Source organism: Nannobrachium achirus (genome assembly GCF_963921795.1).
Source record: "Nannobrachium achirus genome assembly, chromosome: 6".
NCBI classification, from domain to species: domain Eukaryota; kingdom Metazoa; phylum Chordata; class Actinopteri; order Myctophiformes; family Myctophidae; genus Nannobrachium; species Nannobrachium achirus.
In genome coordinates, this window is record NC_137815.1 from 50,891,556 (window position 1) to 50,916,555 (window position 25,000).

At 43.8% G+C, this 25,000-nt stretch overlaps 1 protein-coding gene across 1 annotated transcript in view; it reads left to right on the top strand.

Moving 5' to 3' along the window:
- Positions 1-25,000, top strand: part of mdfi (MyoD family inhibitor) — a gene marked incomplete at both ends in the record, with an annotated part of 69,594 nt that overhangs the window by 30,922 nt on the left and 13,672 nt on the right. Inside the window, one exon of the mRNA XM_080728274.1 lies at positions 11,761-11,901. Within this exon, the coding sequence (XP_080584400.1) occupies positions 11,761-11,901 (141 nt within the window). The remainder of the gene's footprint in view (positions 1-11,760; positions 11,902-25,000) is intronic.

The window sequence follows — 25,000 nt, forward strand, 5'->3', positions numbered from 1 at the left end:
GATTAGAGATGGACCGATTGCAAAATTCTTGGCCGATACCGATCGACCGGTTTTATGAAGGTCTGACCTGCCAAAACCGATTTTTCCGATACCGATTTCTTTAGCTAAGAGCTAGAAAATAGGGTTGCTCCAATACCCTTTTTAGTAGTAGGCCTACAAGACATACTTCAATTTGAGTACCAATAAGCTAGAAGAACACTAATGCCAAATCAATCACAATAGTACAATATCCAAAATCACAGACAATATCCAGTCTAATATGACCGTCTGGACTAGGCAGGAGGAAAGCAGGTTTTTTTCTCCCTTCTTTTTGGAGACGACTTTGACACAGGATTATGAAATATATCCTTACATTGCAAAGGTAATCAGCACCATCTGTATTCTGTAGGCTGCCACTAAGTAGACTGGCTGTTCTTATGTTTACTTTAGTCACAGGACCAGAGCATCATGCTGTGCAGTGCCATAGACACAATTGGCATAACACCGGTATTTATGTCAGTGACCTGCCGGTCACCGATTCGTCCGGTTTGATATCATACCTGACGATTTTTGATATTGGCCGATTCCGATTTCCATCCCTAATTCTGATTTTCGTTTATGTTGGATTATTAGGTTTCTTTACGCTTACACTTTTGGAGATGTTTTAGGTATTTGCTGTGTATCATGGATGTCCTATTGTTGTCTGTGTTGTAATGTATGTCTGGCGAAGACGTGTAATTTTATCGGTCAGCTTCAAACTTGAAAAATAGACTTTGTGTCGATGTGTTTTTAGTTTACTGGCTAAATAACGATCAAACAGAGTACCAGTGTTGAGCGTTCGTCTTGCTTGGATGACTATTGTATGCACAATTTGATCAAGTTAATTACTTCCGTGACTCTTGTGTATGTCTGTACCTTCTCAAACAGTGTCTGAACAGTCTTAACATTTCTTTGAACATTGATCAACGGCAGATTGCACAGCTTGTTAGCTCTGTGCGGGGAGCTAAATTAGTTAATATATAGCATCACACTTTTTTAACCACTTTCACAATTTAAATATTGTCTATTAGAAAACATCTACAAGCTCACACCGCGTTACATCACGTTGTGCCGCGCTGCGAATTTGTATATCTGCTATTTTGGATTTTTTTTTTAAACATAAATCTTCTCTTCTGGGAGTTCCTGGCACAACACATCTTTCAGATAGAGGGCCTGCGGCCAGATACATCTCAATTTGGTGTTTTTTTTTTTTACACTAAAACGTTTGAGAAGCACTGATGTAAACACACAGTTTATATATGTAGGTGGTGCTGAGGGCAGCAGATACTTTCATATCTGCTGCTGGACTGATTGAGAGTAATGGATGCAGCATGGAGCACTGTCTCTGTGCCGGAGAAATGACTTCCACATGGCAACGCACGCGCACGCATGCACGCACAAGATCACATAAGGAGAGCTATTGCTGGCAGACAGTGTGTGTGTGTGTGTGTGCGTGCGTGTGCGCGTGCGCGTGTGCGTGTGAGAGAGAGTAAGTAACTAAAACAGTACGTACTAGAACTAATACTAAAGTAGTGGTGTGTGTGTGTGTGTGTGTGTGTGTGTGTGTGTGTGTGTGTGTGTGTGTGTGTGTGTGTGTGTGTGTGTGTGTGTGTTGGGTGTAGGAAGAGGAAAAGCATGGATCATCTTTCGAGTGTGTTTGCATCCTCTCTCCTTTTCCCTAACCTTCTGCACGCACACACACACACACACACACACACACACACACACACACGCACACGCGCACACACACAAGCGCACACGCGCACACACACACGCACACGCACACGCGCACGCACACACACACACACACACACACACACACATACACACACACACACACACACACACACACACACACACACACACACACACACACACATACATACACACACACACACACACACACACACACACACACACACACACAGAAAGACACTGTTCCTCTTCATTGCATCGGGGGCTCCATAACCACCTTTACATAAGCTAGTTATTTAAGCGCCATATATAAGCTTTGATATGGCTACCGTCAGGTGGAAAGCATGTATGTTAAAAACAACCTTACTTTTCAGGGAAATGGGGAAAAAATAAGAACCCATGCTCCAATGGATCCAGTGTAGTTGTTGTTATTTCGTCACACTTGTTAATATTAATACTTTTCATTGCTTTGATATTTTTCAAACCCGTGGGGCGCCGATGGCGCTTATTTAAGGCGCATACCACATATAACATCAGTTCAATTTAGCAATACGATCATTTTAACCACTCTATCCATATTTTATGCGGCTATTCAAAAACAGCAGAGATAGATAGATAGAGAAAGTTACAGGGAATTACCAGTAAGACTCCCTAGTCGGGAGATAAGCGACCGTCAGGTCAGATGTATACAGTGTCCAAAAATGTGTTTTGCAAATATCGGCCTGATGGCGGCGCTAAATGAGACAGATCCATGTTGATGACAAAACTCTAGACATACCGTACTGTGTACAGCTTTGCGTTATTTTAGGGCAAAATCTGTAGGAGCAGTGTCTAAAAATGTGTAACGCTTTGCATGATTTTAGGGCAAAATCTGTAGGAGCAGTGTCCAAAAAAGTGTTTTGCAAATATCGGCCTGATGGTGGCGCTAAATGGGACAGATCCATGTTGATGACAAAACTCTAGACATACCGTACTGTGTACCGCTTTGTGTTATTTTAGGGCAAAATCTGTAGGAGCTGTGTCCAAAAATGTGTTTTGCAAGAATCATCATTTTTTATATAATTTCTAGTTTTTAGGTCAATCTTCTCTTCTGAGCGGCCCCTGGCACGAAACATTTTCAGGTGGACCCCTGGGAGTCCCCGGGCCCCACTTCGAGAACCACTGAGCTACAGTAGTGTTCTGAAGAAGAAAAAAAAAGGAGTTAGCATTTGACATTTTGGGTTACAAGGAGGAAGGCTCATGACTCATGGCATGACTCATGAAGGCAGCAGTGGTCGTCTTGGTAAAACAACAGGTTTCTGTGTGAGGAGCAGGACAGTGGTCTGACTGAGAGAGAGAGAGAGAGAGAGAAGCTTTTCCACATCAAGTTTAGAAATAGTGCTTTATCTTTTATCAAACACCAGCATACTGTAACAGACTAGAGCTTGTGGACATTTAGATTATATCACTGTGTGGACAAACAATGTAGTGTTTGCATTTCAAATTTTCAGTTTTTCCAACAATACTGTTTGTTCTTGTGCATGTGTGGTGGGTGTGCACTGTACTGTACATGCAGATGTGCCATTTCAACACTTTACAGGTCCTACCATTGGCAAGACAGTAGATTTTTAGGGGATTTGCAGAACATTGAGCTTGTAGATAAGCTATTTTTTATGACCTTCTCTGACTTTGAAGTTAAAATCTACCTATGGATTCTGCTTTTCAATGGGAATGGAGTGGTTTCTTACCATTGTGGGTTTCTGCAAAAAAAATGCTCCATTCTCCATAAAAATGTTGAAAGGCAAAATAGGGAAAAAAATGCATTTGCAGGACATTTTCATGAAAAGAGCCGTTTAAACCGAAGAGTTGAAATGGTACATCTGTACATGAGCAGACATTCTCATGATAGTTATTTATTCATTAAAACATAAGAATGTTTTGGTCAATCAACAGCATTTTAAACATGCATTGTTACATCATATCAAGTCTGTGAGAGAGTAGCCCATGTTCCTTGAGGATGGAAATGGCTGTACGAAGACATTTCTATCGTCATAATCATCTTTTGTTGGTGTTCATCCCTTCTTTTACAACACACTCTTACTACCCAAACGGCCTATGGTGACTTCTTGGGACAAATGTGACCAAACGTCAAACGTTTGCACGGGACGTCACGGCACACACAGATAGTTCCGTTCTAAAACCCAATACTTGAGCCACCTAACCTAACCTCAGTAAAACTATGCCTAAACCTAACCCTAACCTCAGTAACCGTGATGCGGGTGATTAGCTAACCTGCCGACGCTGGTGAGTAGCTAACCTGCCGACGGTGTTCGAACCAACGGGAGTTCGACCTATGGGGCAGTCCCCGCGAGCGAGTCACCATGCAGAGTGGCGTGAAGTCCACTTCGGCTGACTCAGCGCCGTTCGAGTTATGTTCCGATAATAGAATCATAACTCATATCACATCCTCCAACATGTGCCGTCTCAGTCCCTTCTTCCAGTTAAGAAGTCACCCGTTTGCTGTCTTGGGAGTGAGAATGCGTTGTCTTTTAATAGCTGCTAGTGATGCTTAGCTAGCAAACTAGTGCGTAGCGTGACAGTCAGTTAATCCACGTTCAGTTACACTGAACTCAGTGAACTCAGCATGTACAGTTATTCTGTGCTCCTTCCTCTGAATCTGCCAACCAACTCCAGGATATTTGTATATCCAGGATATCGCCGTCGTCGGTCACAAACCTCCTATCTCTTTTTCTTTTCTTTGATAAATCAGTTCTATTGAACACCCATTACGTCTGGGGGTGGGGTTTACAATTATTGAACCAATGAAAAGTATTAAAAAGCGCTTCTGACTAAACTTGCTAACTCCATTGGATCCTCAAACAGTTGGTAAAACTCCTAACTCCACTTGAGCTGCATTTGGGTAAAGTGATGAGTCCCAGGGCAGGAATTTCATGGAGGCCGTGAAGGCCATGGCTGCTGTTGCCCCTCAGTTTGGCCATGTGCCACTCAAAACAATGGCATGACTTGAGGCCACAGTTGCCTTAATGCCCCAGCTAACTGTATCACTTTCTCCTCTGTCTCTTTCTTGTCATGTAGACAAGAAAGTCTTTAGTTGAGATTCTGAAATCTTAACTCCCCCGAGTCCCTATCTTTAAACCAATCCAGTGACTTTGATTGGTGCAGACCTGAGCAAATACCATCATTTATTGCGACCGTCAGGGAGCAGTTTACTATGAAAACCTCCACCGGACGTCCGTCCGTCACACGTCACACCTTTGCCCTGCTCATATCTCACACCACATGTGTACACAAACCTTTGTGTATGTTGCTGTGGTAACAGTCTGTTGTTGCTGGTCTGTTAGTGTACGTTAGCAACCACCTTAGCAACCATGGTTTTACCCTAGCAACCAACTGTTTACCCTAGCAACCAACTGTTTACCATAGCAACCATGTTTTTTTACCCTAGCAACCAACTGTTTACCATAGCAACCAGATACACAGAGCAGGGATCTCCATATATGGGCATAAACAGGTGACATCACACTGATGTCAGATACTCTGTTAGGGATCTCCATATATGGGCATAAAAGGGATTCTGTTAGCTGTTAGTGATCTCCATATATGGGCATAAAAGGGATGCTGTTAGGGATCTCCATATATGGGCATAAAAGGGATTCTGTTAGGGATCTCCATATATGGGCATGAAAGGGATTCTGTTAGGGATCTCCATATATGGGCATAAAAGGGATTGTATCCCAGATGATGCCCTGTTAGGAGATCCACACTAACAGAATCCATATATGGTCCTACCGACAGCTGCTATAAGCCAACCCTGGCGATAAGGTCTGAGTCGAAGAAATGCTTCTTTCCTGGCAAGAATTGCCCCTTTATACTGTAGGGCTCGTTTGTGTATTGTATGACATCACGCCACATCATCGGCTGAGGACTGTGTGATGTCATCATATCTCCATATGGAGACATAAGTTGCTCATGCCCAAATATGGGCTGGTGAGGTCAGACTTAGTGTGATGCGTAGGTTATCTCCATATATGGAGATTCAACTTCAATGAGTAACCATGGCAAACTGTCAACTGCCCGTATGTCTTGATAATTGGTAAAACAAACTTTTGGCCTATTTGTGGAGATAAGCGACCAACGGTCGCTTATCTCCCGATTAGGGAGTCTTACTGGTCTATTTCACTACAGATTAGGTTATCATCCCTATCCCTTAAATTCAACACATTCTTTCAATCTTGTTTTATTTGATGGCCTTCCTGCCCTGGTATTTGGCCTTTGTGCCCTAAAACAAATGGTCAACACCAAAGCCAAGTGCCCTTACCCCTAAAATGATGAAATCCCAGGCCTGGTCATGACACATGCAAGTATGTGACATTGTATAAAGTCACCATACCAACTTTGATGAGTCAGTGTTGTGTCGTATTGTGTAATTTCCTGAAAATGTTAATATTTTGGACATAGTTTCTGCCGGACTACAACGATATCCAGGATATATATCCTGAATGTACTGTATATCCTGAATAATACATCTTAAATATGTCACCAGTCGAGTCTAGCACAACATCCATACACGCACACGCACACAGATTGCTTCCCTATCCCCTCTACAGCGGATGGCTAGAAAAATGCAAGGTGCGAATCACACAAACCTTCTCTGGAGTTCCTTGGCATGAAATATATTCTGATGGGGAATCCGCGGCCAAGTACATAGAGTGTGATACATGTGAGTGGAGTGCAAAGATTGATTTTGCAATAAAAAAAAAAGAATGTCATATTGATTTCTTTCTCACACGTTTAGGCATAACACACACACACACACACACACGCACACACACGCACACACACGTGCGCACACACTTTGTTAAAGCCTTATTTGACCATCCAAAAGCTATTGCCCAACAGTTTCGTAACTTTATAACTCTCCATCTTTCCTCCAAGGAATTCTGCCCATCAAAACCAGTCAACCCATTAAAACCGGGAAAGCCTCCATGTCATCTTAAGATTTTTGCATTGGCGATTCGAAAACATTTTTTGAAAAATCTCTACTGTACGGTAGAGCTGTCTCGACTCAGGATTTATCAGGTCGACTCGAGTCGCGGGGGTTATTCCAACGCGTCGACGAATCGTAAAAAAAGTAAAAAGAAAAAAAAAAGTGGTGCTGCATTGACTGGAGTGGAGACGCGACGCATTGATAGAAAAGTAGCGCCCGGTACAACAGCTGTTATAAACCACATATGATTGGTCGATTCTCTGCTTTGAAAACTGCCTGGTTTTAATGATTTTATGCCTCTCCAAGTCTAAAGGAACAGGGCTAAAGCGCTAGCATGCTAACGATTTAGCCCCGTTCCTTCAGGAGGAAAAACAACAACAAACGTTGGCTAAAAGTAACAATTATGTAACATCACTGCGTCGATGCAGAACGGCACACGGCTGCATCGCAATGCAAGCAAATTGTCTTAATCTAAAACTTTTTAAGAAGTCCTCTACTCCACCACAGTCCTCAGCCTGAGACCACCACCACAGTGCCACAAAGTGAGTGAGTGAAGTGTATCGCGCTGCTGCTTCTTGGCTGCTCTAGCTGCAAAAAGTAGAATAACAACACTTCGACGCATTTCCTCTCAAAGCGGTTAGCTTCAAAATAAGAGCCTCCTGTAATATGACCAAGGCAACTTTCAAGTCACGTGAACTGGTTTTATTTTTAAGTCTTTAGGAAGTATGGACTAAATAAGAAGTACATGACAGTCCAGTCCAGCGCTCTCATACCGCACCACAGTAACTGGTGTGATAAAAAATATATATATTTTCGACGGCTCGACTCAAACAATTGGTCGTCGATTCCGGGGGCTTAGTTAAAACGACGCGTCGATTCGTTGAATTTTAGAAGACAGCCCTACTGTACGGTTGCAGAGGGGGTGAGGAGGAAGAGGAGTAGGAGATGAAGGGCATGGGGGGGGGGGGCAGGATAGAGACAGAGGACAGATAGAGGAGTGAGGGGAGGGGCCAGCAGAGTAAACAAACCAAGACCGGGAAGTGTTGAGTCCTTGCACAGGACGTGGTTTGATGTGCATGCGCGTGTGTGTGTGTGTGTGTGTGTGTGTGTGTGTGTGTGTGTGTGTGTGTGTGTGTGTGTGTGTGTGTGTGTGTGTGTGTGTGTGTGTGTGTGTGTGTGTGTGTGTGTGTGTGTTTATCAAATCCAGCTGGCTCCCATTTGCCCAGGAATGAGTCTGCACCTCTCAGAGGCCCAAGCCTACCCCGCTTTGAAGGACTCTGTGTGTGTGTGCGTGTGTGCGCGCGCGCGCGTGTGTGTGTGTGTGTGTGTGTGTGTGTGTGTGTGTGTGTGTGTGTGTGTGTGTGTGTGTGTGTGTGTGTGTGTGTGTGTGTGTGTGTGTGTGTGTGTGTGTGTGTGTGTGTGTGTGTGTGTTATGGGCATGTACCGTATGTATGTGTGTGATAGTGAGTGTGCAGTATGTGTGCATACTGTACACATGAGCGTGAAGCTGTACTGTATATTGCATAGAATATATACAGTATATGTCTGTGGGTGTTTTAGATATTATATATACCAGGCGGTCTTCTAATGAAGCCGCTGTTATGCAAGGACACACACACACACACACACACACACACACACACACACACACACACACACACACACACACACACACACACACACACACACAGAGACTACAGGTTTCACAAGCATGCACACATAGACCCCTAAACAGTCCCAAGGGGTTTGGTTTTAACTGCTTCCAGATGCAGGTTCAGGACACAGACACCCATGCACGAACACACAACACACACACACACACACACACACACACACACACACACACACACACACACACACACACACACACAGTCTCGTGCATTCGACAAGTAGGCCAGTGCTTCGTTGCAGTCAGCAGAAGTAAGTCTGTTTAAAGTAATGAAGTGTGTCTCGATGAGAAATGACATGGCTGTAGAATAGCTTTACTGCACACAGACACACAGAGACGCATGCATGCATGCGCTTACTGCACTGTTGCTTAATGCACTCAGCCCCATGCATGCACTTACTGCACTGTTGCTTAATGCACTCAACCCCATGCATGCACTTACTGCACTACTGTGCTTAACTTACTCACCCCCTGAATGCTTTAACCAGTGAAAAATAGCAGATATACAAGCTCACAGCGCGGCACCGAGTGCCGCGCTGCGAGCTTGTAGATCTGCTATTTTTGAAAAAGTCATGAAAATGTGTGCAAATCTTTGAATATACTATGTATTTTTTTCAAAAAAACCTTAGAAGGATTCAAAAGACACTTATAGAATCGGGTCAAAATTCTATTTTTCATGATTTTTCAAAAATAGCAGATCTACAAGCTCGCAGCGCGGCACTCGGTGCCGCGCTGTGAGCTTGTATATCTGCTATTTTTTAATAGTTAAAGCACAAAATATTGATACACAATGATGTGTACCCGTTCTAAATGGGTTAACATTTGGCATCTCGCAGTAACCCAGAAGTGGCAGAGCCAATCAGTGTCTGTGCTCAGGGCACATGTGATTGACAGACGTCCATAGGCTCTTCCACTTTTTGATTTCTGTGAAACTCCCACCCAGGCACGTGCACACATAAATATCAAAGGGGGCTTGAGCCTCTGCCCTTTTACCCGTCTGTAAAAAGTGCCCTCTCCAGACCATGAATGCAATTTTTACTATGGTGAAAGAAATGCAAATGCCCTCTTGCCATGCCATAACTGAAGGCAGCATTCAAGAGAATTGCCTTGTCCAAACTCTCCTGAACTTGAACACAGCGTCTTATGTTGAAAGAAATGCCCTCTCTGTGTAGAAATCCATGCCGTTACGCCGCATCTCCAGTATTGACTTGATTATGCTTAGTTCAGTGTGGTATCAAGCACCGAAAATAGCCGACCTCCAAGCTTGGAGGTCTGCTATTTTTGATATTTTCACCAGAAGGCCCTTTTTGAAATGTCAGCCCCTGCCTCTCTAACATTCTCTGCACGTCCCTGCTCCCACCCAGCGCTTGGGGCCAGACGGGTCTGCAGAAGACATATTGTGAACTCACACGACCGGGATGGTTTACCAGACTATACAGGGTTAAAAGGGTTAACAACGATTGCTTTATTTAACCCATTTTACTGGGGACCCCCTGGAACCCCCTCAAGGACACCTGTGGGTCCCCGGACCCCACTTTGAGAACCGCTGGCTTACAGCATTCAGAGATGCACTTCCTTACTGCAGCAATATCATTACAGGACTGTGGACTTTAAAGGGGTGGTATGTGATATTTGTGTGTTGAAATAAGTGTTCCATAGCTCTATATTCCAATCATGTCTATAGTGTTTGTTCAGTTACAGGGGTCTGGGTCTCTCTGTCCATGTCTTTAGTAAACAGAAAATATATTTTCAGGCCAGGGTACCAATTTCATTCAATCACTCATTTTGATTGAGGAGAGAGCTCATATACAGGATCAGGTCAGCTGGAGGTGATGAAACTAAAGAAATTAGACCGGAATTAGAAGAATCTGCTAAATGGGTACTGTCTCCTGATTGCAGTGGTGTGATATGGATTTTTGAAGTGGTGGCCCTCTAAATTCATGACGTCACATGCACCCATGTACGTGCGCACGTGTACGCGCATGTGTGCACGCATGCCTGCCGCTCGGTGCTAATACTGTATAACACAACATTTTTAATGTAATTATATTTCCTATTATTTAGTTACATTGTTAATTTGTTGTTTTTATTTTAGTTTCAATTAATGTATTTTCCTTTAAGTTTTATATAAAATAACTTTAGTTTACATAGACTTTATAGACTCACCCTCACACAGTAAAGTCTGCTAGCTCCTTTCGGAACCTCTCCCTTCGCTATGCAGCTCTGACAAAATGAGTGATTTAAACTCATGACATGAAGAGTCAGGAGCTGCATAGCGGAGGGAGAGGTTCCGAAAGGAGCTAAAAGTCTGCAAAGAATGCTAGGCGAGCGTATATGCTGGCCGCAAATACAAGTGTAAATGAACCTGCCTACCCGAGTATTGTTATGCAAAGCAGACAGGTAGGGGATTGAAGTGTTGACCGAGCCGTCGAGCCGTCACCATCACACAACTTGACGACGTGTGTGCACGCGCGTGTGCGTGCGTGCATGCATGTGGGGCGCGTGCGTACATCTTGATAAGTGTGGGCTCGCCGAGCTCAACTGAGCCCACGGCATCTCACCCTTGCCTGATTGGATGAAATTGAAACGCACCTGAACATATACTGTATGTGTTCTGTATATTAAAGAGCTGTAGTGACGGGGAAGCCCCTGTTACAGAACAAACACTATATAGCAAGGATTACTAGGCTGTCACCATATAGAGCTTTAACACAGGGGTCTTACACAGGGGGTCCGGGACCCCTAGGGGGTCCTCAGAGTTACTACAGGGGATCCTCCAAATCTTTGTGTGATGGAAACTTTTTTTCCCCTCCTATTTTATATCAACCACTTGAAACCTAAAGTCCATGTCCAGAACTTTAGCAAAAAATAGCAGTTCTACAAGCTCACAGCGCGTTGTGAGCTTGTAGAACTGCTAATTTCGGAAATTGCTTTGGTGTAGAGGGGTAAAAAGAGTAGACTATGTACAGAGAGAAAGGTCAAGTTTTTTAAGTATTGAGTGTTCAAGAATCCAAAATACACTGATGATTGTGCGTGTGTCATTGTGCTGTCAAAAAATGTAATTATGGAATCTATGAACTTATTGTGGGGATCCTTGCTTCATCTCTCTCTCAACTAAGGGGTCCTTGGCATGAAAACATTGAAGACCCCTGCTTTAACCTTTTAATAAAAAACAATTAGGTTTTTACCCAAAAATATCACTTGCAGCACCTTTAAGGACATTGAAAGCACTGAGCGGCGATCCGAATAAAGACTGTTGTGGGTTTATATACAAGCAAAACTCAAATATTTATCTGTGTGTGTGTGTGTGTGTGTGTGTGTGTGTGTGTGTGTGTGTGTGTGTGTGTGTGTGTGTGTGTGTGTGTGTGTGTGTGTGTGTCTCTCTCTCCAGATGTAGCCCATACCCAGACGCCCCTCATACCCAGGTCGAAGGTCACCTCAGAGGGGTTGCTAGGAGACGAAGGGGACAATGGCAACAACAACAACAGCCTCTCACAGCCGGACCTGGCAACAACCAGCAAGAGTATCACCTGTGAGTGCACGCACACACACGCACGCACGCATACACACACACACACGCACACACACATGCACACATACCAGGCACGTGCACACATAGACATCAAAGGGGGCTTGAGCCCCTGCCCTTTTACCCATCTGTATAAAAGTGCCCTCTCCAGACCACGAATGCAGTTTTCATTATGGTGAAAGAAATGCCAAATGCCCTCTTTCCATGCCATACCTGAAGGCAGCATTCAAGAGAATAGCCTTGTCCAAACTCTCCTGAACTTGAATGCAGCATCTTATGTTGAAAGAATTGCCTTCTCTGTGTAGAAAGCAAGCATTGAAAATAGATGACCTCCAAGCTTGGAGGTCTGCTATTTTCGATATTTTCACCAAAAGGCCCCTTTAGAAATGTCAGCCCCTGCCTCTTTACATTATCTGCAAGTCCCAGACGCGCGCGCACGCACGCACGCACGCACACACACACACACACACACACACACACACACACACACACACACACACACACACACACACACACACACCTACACACACACACACACACACACACACACACACGTGCCCACTTTGCATGTGAAAGCCACCTTAATGTAACTCTTGAGTTTAATTTATATATGGTTTTACGTGATGTTTAGTAAGATTCATGAGTTGACAGTACTTTTCAAGGGGTTCAGCTTGCTGCAAACTGACATGTAATTTCTTAATTGTTTTAACCCAGAGACAACCATTTCTCTTCGAGGACTGTAGGAAAATGCTCCTCTCACAATGTCTATTGTGTATGTGTGTACCGTGTTGTCCAATTCGACTCTACTTGTGGGGATAATTGGCTCTCACAAAAGTATAGTACTGACAGAGTAAAAGAATTGCTGAGTGTGTTGGTTCCATTACGATCCCTCTGATGCGATGAGTCACGTTGTCTCGACCTTTAACAAATAATACGTACACACCCTCGAAGAAATAGGTCAGTTAATCACACACACACACACACACACACACACACACACACACACACACACACACACACACACACACACACACACACACACACACACACACACACACACACACTGAAGCAGAAATAATAACATATCACATGTTGGCTAAGTAGGTTAGAGTTCTGAGCATGTCTACACGCAACTCTGCAGTTGAAATGAAACACCTTCCATCTGTATGCGTTTGGTTCGCTCTGTTCTTGTTCTCCGCCTCCCATCTGTGTGCGTTTGGTCTGCTCTGTTCCGCTCCGTTCTTTATTCTGTCTCCATTGCTCTGGTCCGTCGAGAGGTGGGATTGTGAGGCAATTGCCATGACAACAAGAGCGTAGATGTTCGTATTTTTGTCTCTTTGAGCAGGCCTGATGGGCGATGTATGACTTCAAACCAATATCACTATTATTTTTTAAACCTTTATCTTTGATTGCATTTTGGGGGTCCTTCACATGAAAAGGTTTGAGAACCACTGACATAGTAGTCTCTCAAGAACAGACTAACTGAGCTCCATTTAAGTGAAAAGGACCTTTTCTTTGACGATGGCGAGTCAGATTGCTGACATAGAAACATAGGGTTTTTCAAAAAATCTTAGAAGGATTCAAAAGACACTTATAGAATCGGGTCAAAATTCTAATTTTCACAATTTTTCAAAAATAGCAGATCTACAAGCTCGCAGCGCTGTGAGCTTATATATCTGCTATTTTTCAATAGTTAAAGCATAAAATAATGATACACAATATAGTGTACCCGTTCTGAATGGGTTAAGAGGTTTATCAGACTAACCAATCGATTTATTCTTACAATTTTCCTTGTCACCGGACCCACTTTGAGAACCACTGATCTATAGGGATTCAAGTCAGAGGTCTGGAATAAACTAAAGTTGGACTCATATATAGAGTTCTCATTCCTTCTGCAGTCGATAGAGTGAGACAAAGAGAGAAAGACAGAGGCTATCATTAGGTTTGGAACGGCTCCACCCCACATCAGCAAGACTCTCATGCAATAAAACTTGGGAAGTTTTATTTTATTTTATCAACTTCACAATTTTCCTTGAAGAAGACGGTATCTTGTTCCAAATTGCCAATGACCTCCGATGCGAGAAAAGTTATCGTATCTGAAGTTCATCTCATTAGATGCGAGTATAACATTTGACACGATTGACCGCAATATTCTTATCAGCCTCCTGGAAAATGTATTAGCCTGTCACTATAGCATGGAGTAGGACTGTCACTAGCATGGAGTAGGACTGTCACTAGCATGGAGTAGGACTGCCACCAGTCTTGAGTTCCCATGGAGCCCATTTGTGGTCCGGGGTCCATTTACTTCCATTATTCGTCCACTCTGTACATAACTTGTTTTGTGTTGGAACAGACTGTGAAGATGAAGATGTTTTATTAAATAACTAACTAACTAATCGCAGACCAGGGTCCCAGATGTATAAACCGTATCAGATGGGGTCCATGACCTAATGCTTGTCAAACTGGGGGTCCTTGAAATTAACCCATTTAGGCCTAGGATTATTGACTGCTTTAACTATTGAAAAATAGCAGATATACAAGCTCACAGCGCGGCACAGAGTGCCGCGCTGCGAGCTTGTAGATCTGCTATTTTTGAAAAATCATGATTTTTCTTTGCAAGTCTGAATATATCTACTTAAAAGCGAACATTTGTAACTCAAATATTTACTTCTGGGTGGTCCCTGGAACAACATATTTTGAGATGGGGGTCCGCGGCCAAATACTTGTAATTTTGGGGGTCCTTGACATGAAAAGGCTTAAGAACAGCATGATTTAGGGGAAGGATTTAGAAGTCGGGTCAAAGATCGGGTCAAAGATATTCATAGACTTGCACACATTTTCACGATTTTTCAAAAATAGCAGATCTACATGCTCGCAGCGCGGCACTCGGTGCCGCGCTGTGAGCTTGTATATCTGCTATTTTTCTAAGGTTAAAGCATACAATAGTGGTTAAAGTGGTTAAAATCTAACGCGACTCGGGCACGTTCCAGGTATTTGAGAGTTAAAAGAAAGGCTGAGAATCACTATAGGCCTGCAATCATAATGAAACAAGATGCTGAAAGGCCTTGACATCATTACATAAATGATGACATACTGCCGCTAATTCAAAAACGATGCAGCTTAAGAAGGCCATAAACAAGAAGAAAGTGAGCAGCTCATAATTCCTTCACGCTCTGTGGTGCTTCCAGTCCCTTGAAATGAACTCTAAAGCCCTCGTTCTTTCTCCAACAAACCTTGCTCAAGCGTACTCTCACACAAAGCCGTGCCATTTTTTGTCTCACAGAGTGGTTGCTATATTCTGTCATGTGTGCACAAGCGGTCAAAGCTCGTAATGGTTGTGTTGTCGGGAAATTATTTGTTTGTGAATAAATCGTTATTTGGACAAATCTTTATGGTACGCCCTAAAGGTGTACCATAGTAAGTCGCCCTAAGGGAGAGAAGTGAGGTTGTGCTGAAACAACAGAGACTGACAATTATGTACATATATGGGCATTCCCAGTTATGGGCTTAATAGTGACGACATCAGGGATCTCCATATATGGGCATAAAATGGACAAGGACGTAATTCATTGCAAGTGTGGTTGCTGTGATGGGAGTCACACTTGCACACAAGAATTCTGTCTTGGCCATGTGGAGCGTGACATGAGGCGTGACTGACTGACACACATGAGCTGCAGGTTTTCATAGTAAATGCGACCTACGGTCGCAACAAGGGTCACCACCATGTCAGCTTGTGGTGGACATTTCTTTCTTTTTAGATTTTTGCTACGGACACACAAAATAAGTGGTCGATAATGTTACCAGAATAGAGAGAATGGAGCAGGCTAATAGGCTATTTGACTAACTATTGCCTATTTTCTTTCTGAGTCCTGTTCCCGACGACCTTTGCTGCATGTCATTCCCCATCTCTCTCCCCATTTCCTGTCAGTCTACTGTCCTATCAATAAAGGCTTATCTCTATTACAAGCAAGCTCTTTTTTCTTTTTTTTTTACCAAGGACGCAACAAGCAGCAATTGCAACATCCAAGCTCATAAATGTCCTTATTGTTCAATTCCTGATTGGATACATCCACGATGACTCGCCTCGTTGCCTCGTCATTATGTCTCTCTGCAACTTCCCTCTCTTTTTGTATCACTTAATTCCCGCCGCGTTCCACCTTCCTGCAGCTTACATCACCCTGTTTGTCCAAAGGACACTACAGTTTACAGTTTACAGTTTAGGCATTTAGCAGACGCTTTTAATCCAAAGCAACTTACAATAAGCAGATACTACATCACTATAATAAGCAAGTTAATATGTCAGAACATCGGCAACAATATAACAAATGCATAGGAATATCAATTATCAATCTAGAAAAAAAAACAATAACAGGTAGACCGTAAAAAAAAAAAAAAAAAAAATCTAAAAAACCTAAAAAATGCTAACTAGCTTCATGTATGGTCATTGAGTGTTACAGTAGTGCTATGGGTTTAGGACCTAAACCCATATAGGTGGAGTCTGAAGAGGTGAGTCTTCAGTCCACGGCGGAAGGTAGGGAGTGAGTCTGTTGTTCTCAGTGCGACAGGGAGTTTATTCCAAAGTTTGGGGGCCAGGAGGGCAAATGGTTTTGGACGAGTGGATTTTTGTCCTGGGGTACACTACTGTATACAACAGTGGTACTCAAGCTTTCTCAACGTCAAAGGACCACCCGACTCGTATTTGGCCATTAAATGTCAAATGTTTTGTGTTGTCACTTGTCGCTTGTTGTCAGATCTCACAAACTTCCTTTGATCTCTCATGAGAGTGTGTGTTGCTTAGAGATAGGACTCGAACAAAGCACATTATCTCCTGATCTATCTCACACTTTCATATCAATTTAGAATCAGAATGTTTTGACTGGCTTGTGAAAGAACGGGTCCAAAATGAACTTCTCTCTGAGATGGACCGAAAGAACCAGGTCATAAATAATCTGTAGTCATGTTCACTTCTCCCATTATATTCTATAGACTCAGGGCTTGTGGCTGGTCCCCTGTAGCCACTTAAGCCCTGTACTGTACTTTGTCGTTCGAGCTAAATCAGGCACTTTTTGCTATTTTGGAAACTTTGGAGGTGCCTATACTGAAGTCTGGCCCAATCCCTGTAAGGTGAAACGTCGTCTCGGTTCCAAAAAAAAAACCCTGGCATCAATGTCCAGTTGACACTATTAAACAGAGGTTTAACACTTTCTGTACACTTTTTTGAAATAAATCTTCCTCCAAGTAATACTCAAAATCACACCACACCGCCTTTAAGATGGTTCTGAAATTGTTTTGAGTCCATTTTTGTACACCCTCAGAGTTAATTTAACAGTGAGGATTTGAAGTGTGATATAAAGGAACTAAGTGAAAAGCCATGCTGCTGTGGTGCTGCTCAGCTGGCCAGCCGTCCAACAACAACAACACCAGACCCAGCTGCTGGCTAGCAGCTACATTGTCTTAATGCGTGAAACCACCAAACCTCCAGAAAACAGCCCTGAAAAACGTCCCGAGTCTCAAACAACGCTTCTAAATCTGTCCTTCCTTCCTGTCCTTCCCAGAAAAGGAGGGATGGATGGATGGATGGATGGAGTGAGGGAAGGATTTGAAGGAGGAGCGGAGGCGGAACTGAAGCTGATAATCTGAGCATGTGTTACTATGAGCTTTAGTTCCTGGAACCCTGCATGGCCAGTCATGGGCGTAACGCACAACACACACACACACACACACACACACACACACACACACACACACACACACACACACACACACACACACACACACACACACACACACTAGCTGTGTTATCATCACAGCTAGTTTGTGGTAACTCAATAACCATGCGTCAGGAAGTGGCTAACGCAGAATGTGTTTGTGTGTGTGTGTGTGTGTGTGTGTGTGTGTGTGTGTGTGTGTGTGTGTGTGTGTGTGTGTGTGTGTGTGTGTCTGTGTGTGTGTGTGTGTGTGTGTGTGTGTGTGTGTGTGTGTGTGTGTGTGTGTGTGTGTGTGTGTGAGAGTGTGAGTGTTTGCGTGTGTGCGTGCGTGTGTCTGTATACCTGTCCTCATTTGTGTGCACTAGTGTGTATTTTCAGTTCCAGACATTCCTCTCTCTCTCTCTCTCTCTCTCTCTCTCTCTCTCTCTCTCTCTCTCTCTCTCTCTCTCTCTCTCTCTCTCCCTCATCCTGTACAATCACATGCAGAGTCTTTAACTCTCTATGATGACTCTGTCTTTATCTCTTTCTTTGATTTCTTCTCTTTTATTTTCTGTTTTTCTCTTTCTCTCTCCTCCTCCTCCTCCTCCTCCCTCTGTCGCTCCCTGTCTTTTTTCAACGTTTACACTTTTTACATCCCTATAAAATGCATGCAGTCCACCGGCTCCATATGCTGTTCACCAGCAGTTACGCAACACGACGCCTTAGCGGACAAAATGTACAGCCATGTACTGATCCTCTCTCTCTCCCTCTCTCCCTGAGAGTGTGTGCGTGCGTGTATATGTATGTGTGTGTGTGTGTGTGTGTGTGTGTGTGTGTGTGTGTGTGTGTGTGTGTCCGTTCACTCCTCATCATCAAACGCCTCCTCCTCTTCCATCCATCCCATCCTCCCTCTGCAACGCTCTCTCGCTCCCCAAACGTCATAGCGTGACTTATTTTGGGACAAATGTGACCAAACGTCAAACGTTTCACGTCTCAGGTACTCTCTCTCGCATTCCCCCCCCCCCCCCCAAAATAAAACCCAAAACAAATTAAAGCAGACTTGAGCCATGAGAGGCACCACCGAAGAGCGAGCCGTGAGGCGAGCGAGTCACGGTGCCGAGCGTTGTGAAGTTAATGTCCCTTTTCGGGACATAATCACAACAAAGTATCAGGGTCAGTATCATGTCAATCACGGGGGATCGCAGACCGGAATTTGGGAAAAAAAAAAAAAAAAAAAAAAAAAGCCTCAAATGAGGCATGCACACGTGGCCGCTGTCATTGGGCCAGTGGAAGAGGGGGGAGTGCCGGAGAGGGCCTCTTGATGGCCCAATCACATTGCATGCTCGACACCGGTATTGTCAAATGTACCACGGAATTGTACTTAAAGCAGCACTAATAACTTTCCTCTTCGACTCCCGGTATCCTGCGCAGGTACTGCCATTTTTACCATTGAGCTAATTGCCTACTTGTTTGCTCAGGGGATACATTGAATATTGTCCATCAAGGCCAAACCTTTGACGCAACCTAAATGTCTCAGTAGAATAGCAGGGAGACAAATATTGTATATTATTAACATACTCTCTAAGTTATTGTATTAACATACTAGCACACAGATTGTAAGTTATATATTGCATTACTAAAAAAAGTTAGATAGTGAGGCTTTATAACCAACAGTACTTGAGTGCATTTTTTCCACCACTGCGGACGCCGATTGCCTTGTGTTTTCTGTTATTAGAACCGGCGTAGGTATCTGTGTCTGGCGTCCCACAGCCCAGCGTGCGGTGCGGTGCGTGCTGCTGTGTTGCACGTCACAACCAGAAAGCCGCTATTAGCTCATCAGTGCTATTTGCGGACGCTGGCGCAGTAACGACGCACGCTTGTTATCCAACAACCGTCAGCTGTGCTGCTCCGGATTTTACGGGGCTACGGGCCTCCGTTATAAAAGAGCTGTGACTCAGGTCTGCGGCAGCGTTGCCAGGTCCGCTCGTTATAAGCAACGCTGGGCCTGTTTTCTGTCAAGGTGCTTTTAAATGTTGGTAGTTTGCGTGTTGTGTTTTTGTTGGGGGGTGGAGGGGGGGGTGTTTCTAAAGTGTAGTTGCTTATTTGGGGCTTGTTGGTGTAGCCTATGTATTTTGTTCCCTTAAGCCTCTATCAGAGTCCAGGGTGAAGAGCTATTCACTTCACCGCTGTGTCGTTTTCTAGCTATCACCTAAAAATACATAACAAAGCCTTGGAGATAGCAAGGAAACTACAACGCAGTTAAGTGAATAGCTCTTCACCCTGGACTCTGTTAGAGGCTTAACCCTCCCATCTGACAATGTTTGCTAACAGGCGAGCCCCGTACCCTGATTTGTGTTGTTGGAATGTTTCCAAAATGTTCCACATTTTATTTTATTTATGTTCCTGTAGCCTACAGTATAATACAGTAGCTTCTTTCTGGCTTGTATTCTCCTATAGACCTGGTTCTGGTTGCTTATCTCTCTCACAGAATCTGGCAACACTGGTCTGCGGTGAGGTCATTGTGGCGTGACGTCTGCTCTGCGATAGAAAGGTGTGTGTGTGTGTGTGTGTGTGTGTGTGTGTGTGTGTGTGTGTGTGTGTGTGTGTGTGTGTGTGTGTGTGTGTGTGTGTGTGTGTGTGTGTGTGTGTGTGTGTGTGTGGGAAAACAGAAGCAATTCCACAGCCCAGATGCTGTGTCTCGCACTGATGACATCATGGCTGTAACATGTGTCTGGCTTTGGGCCTGTGATAAGCTGTCTGAGAACGATGTGCAGAGTGAGCTGTTAACACTGTGTGCGTGCGTGCGTGCGTGCGTGCGTGTGTCGTGTGTGTACTTCTGTAAAATAAGGCGATACAGAAAGTGTTTGGTGGCTCTCATCAGAAAGACTCCATTCATGTGTGGAGAGGTTTACTTTTCAGGCCGTGACCCCACAAAATAAGCATTTGAACTGGGGACCCCTTACCCCGACAAGCACTTGGAATTGTAGGCATTACATTTAGTTTTAGTCAGTTCCACGGATAAATATTGCGAAAATAGACGATGTACAAGCTCACAACGCCTTGCAGTTTGGCTATTTTCACAATGTTTTCCTCTTTCTTTGACAATTTGACCAATTTAGTATTACATACTTAAAAGTAATCAAATTGTCTACTTTGTAGATTTAGATTATTATTACAAAACATACATTAAACACTGATTCTGATATTCTGCATAATGAGTACTTTCTACTTTTGGTACTTTAAGTGCATTTTGATGCCACTACTCTGCACTTTAACTCAAGTAAATTTGTAATACTGAACTTTAGCTTGTAACAGAGTACTTCTACATTGCACTATTGATACTTACAATGTGAGTACTTATGTCAGTATCATGGTCAGTATCATGTCAGTATCATGGTCAGTATCATGGTCAGTATCATGTCAGTATCATGTCAGTATCATGGTCAGTATCATGTCAGTATCATGGTCAGTATCATGTCTAGTATCATATGTCAGTATCATGGTCAGTATCATGTCATGTCAGTGTCATGTCAGTGTCATGACAGTATCATGTCAGTGTCATGTCAGTGTCATGTCAGTATCATGACAGTATCATGACAGTATCATGTCAAGGTCATGTCAGTGTCATGTCAGTATCATGTCAGTATCATCTCTGATCTATCATCAGTATTATGGTCAGTGTACTGATCTATCATCAATATTATGGTCAGTGTACTGATCTATCATCAGTATTATGGTCAGTGTACTGATCTATCATCAGTATTATGGTCAGTGTACTGATCTATCATCAGTATTATGGTCAGTGTACTGATCTATCATCAGTATTATGGTCAGTGTACTAGTTAGTGTTAGTGTAGTCATGCTCAGTAAGGCTAGGGCTCCACCAAAATGACGGCGTCGTGCCGGCGTCGGACGCCGTCAAAAAATGAACCGGGGCGAATTTGGGCGTCCGACGCGGACGCTGACGTCGGCAGTGGAGCACCCTTCATTGATTAAAACGGGAGCGTTCCCTGCGTTGACGTTGACGCGACGCTCGACGTGCTCGGTGGAGCCGGGGGGTAAGGTCACTGCTCCAGGGCTCCGTTGTACCAGTGTTGGCGTCACTCAGGTCTCTGGCTTACATAAGTGTTCACACATGCTTCACTTTGTTGGCCACCATGGACTCATCAGGAACCAGCAGTGACAGTGGAAGTGCATCATTCACACAATGCAACTGCACTCTCTGTGCTTTTCCAGAAAGTTGCATAATGTTGACATTGCAACGAAAATATCCCAGGAGTTTGGCTTAGAACAGGGGTCTTCAACGTTTCCAGGCCAAGGACCCCTTAGCTAAGAGAGAGATGACGCAGGGACCCCCACAGCCTCTTCACAGATTCCATATAGTTTCATCGTTTGACAGCGCAATCATCAGTGTATGTTGGATTCATGTCAATTTGTGTTTTCAGATATTTAACCACTTGAACCGTCAATACTTACTGTAATACATTTGACCGTTCACTCTGTACTTAGTCTGCTCTTTTTCTCCTCTACACCAAATCTCTTTGCCATTTAGAATTAATGTGGCTTTTAGTCAAATGTCATCTATTTGTGGTAACCTTTTTCGGTTAGATGATAATGAAAGACTAGAATTATGTTTTAGAAAAGGTATTTTCTTTTTAGCAGTATTTATATGTAGGCTAAGGCTTGGGGAAAAAAGAATGAATGAAAGTTTTTCTATATAGCAAACACATGCAATGATGTGTTTGTCCTATAAGTCCTTGTGGACTGCACTTCCAGCTGAAAACGGTTCATTGCCCCCCAGCTAGTCGTTCAGATGCCATTGTCCAGAATTGCCGATCCAATGCGATGCCAACTTTATGCCCATAGATGGGTATGCCAATATACAGGGTATGGGTATTTCTAATGATATATACTAATGACATCAGGGATCTCCATGTATGGGCATTAAAAGGGACAAGGACTGACATACTGTATACAGAGGATCTCCATAGACACAGACAGACGGGTATAACGGGTACTCTGACAAAGCCCCCCGACTCAGACATCGGTCGGATCGGCGGTGCGTCGTACAGTAGGTGTGAGCGACCGGAACCTCCAGTAATAACATCTCCACCCCCTAAAATATTGACTTCCTCACAAGCAGGCACATGCACACATAGACATCAAAGGGGGCTCGAGCCCCTGCCCTTTTATCCATCTGTAAAAAGTGCCCTCTCCAGACCATGAATGCAGTTTTTACTGTGGTGAAAGAAATGCAAATGCCCTCTTTCCATGCCATACCTGAAGGCAGCATTCAAGAGAATTTCCTTGTCCAAACTCTCCTGAACTAGCCTGCTTCCAGACCATAGACCCCACCCACTCTCAAATGTTCGACCACTCCAATGAGCGCAGGGGATGGGGGTGGGTCTAACGAATATCCAATCCGCGCCGCAGCCCGTTTTTTCAAGCAACGTCATCATCAGAGCGTCATCATTAGAAGACGAGGTGCTAACGTGGGTGCTCACGAGGAGACCTGTAGTGATTGTTTTTTTTTTTTAATCAAACCACCTCCCACCCCCCTCCCTTCCAGAAATCTCCCACAATAGGGCACAGTTTCAGACTACTGCGTGAGCTGAGTCTGAGATCAGGCTATACTCCTGAACTAGAACGCAGCATCTTATTTTGAAATCAAGAAATGGTAGAAATCAAGCGATGTTTTCACCAAAAAGGCACTTTTCGAAATTTCAGCCCCTGCCTCTCTAACATTCTCTGCACGTCCCTGCTCACAAGTATAGTAATAGAAAGGTTGCGTGTCAGAGATGGATGTCGGACGGGGTGGCAGGGAAATGCTGAGGTGGGCTGGTGGTTGTAATCTTGTCATTAAAGGGGAGGGGCTGTGATGACTGGGCTGCTGTAGTGGCTGGTGGGAAATGCAACAGGACCATGACACTGCCTTTAATTACACACCCTCTCTACCCCACCGAGTTCTGCTGTGCACGCACATATTCTCTCTTTGTCTGTCTGCCTGACTCGTCTTTGAAGCAGTGCAAACCGCTTCCCACGTTTGACTCATGGCATTCATATTCATGTATTCATGTCCCTATGTATGTATGCAGTACCAACAGCTGTAATACCGCTGGGTGACCAAGTGGCGCTGTTGAGCAGCCGACATAAACACACGCGTGCAACACACACACACACACACACACACACACACACACACACACACACACACACACACACACACACACACACACACACACGTATACCTCTCTCTCATACACAGGGTATACGGTATCTTAAAGTAATGAACTGCTCTAATGCACTGCTTGATTTTTTAACTAATAAGAACAATTACACCAACAAAACACACACAAAACACAAACACACACACACACACACACACACACACACACACATAACAAACTAAAATGTTTCTATTTCTGTTGCTAACTTCAGTCTTCCTACAGTCTACATTCGTGGCGCTCAAACATTCTAATTTCAAGAACACCCAGTTTCATATGCATTATATGCGTTTTATCAGCACCCCTATACTCCTGGTGTGTTTTTGGTGCAGCGCCCTCCGGCGCTTCAAGCTGTAGACAGTTCAACCTCAGAAGTGGAGCTGCTCCTTTTATCCTCCTGGCTGTATAATATGACAACCGGGTAATTTACGAGCCGACGTTGAATCGTTAGCACGACCACGAGAAGTCCATGTTTACATTGTTACAGCTAAGCTATGTGAGCTAATGTTATTCTAGATAGACATAGATCAGGACATTTGAGAACAGCAGCAGTGATCAGTTTAAATGATGCACATTGCTCCTAAACGCTGCATGTGAGTGTTATAGACATGATATCCAACTCTTTAAACCAGGGGTCTTCAACGTTTTCAGGCCAAGGACCCCTTGGCAGAGAGAGAGATGACGCAGGGACCCCCTCTACATGTTGTATAAATGTGTGATGGAGATTCTTATCGATTTCATAGAAACATTCATAGTTTGACACTTGACCACTTCAAATCTTCAATCGTCGATACTTAGTAAAGTTGACCTTTCACTCTGTTGTCTGCTCTTTTTTACCTCTACACCAAACCTATTAGACAGAAATAGCTGATCTACAAGCTCTCAACGCCTCGCAGCACGACTTATTGTTTTCTCCTTTTCTTTCCATTATTGTTACTGCAAAAATGCTATATCGTCTCTGTCTGGTGGAAACCTCATACTGTATGTCCAAATCTATTGCACTTTTCAGGATTCAAATTCAAATATAGCAGATCGACAAGCTCAGATCTGCTGTTTTGGATAGGCCTACTCTTGTGCAACGGTGTTGTACAGCAGTGATTCTCAACCTGTGGGCGGGACCCCAAATTATTTTGGAGGGTCCCCACATGATTAACTTAAAGGACAACTTTAGTTTTTTACAACAAGGGTTCA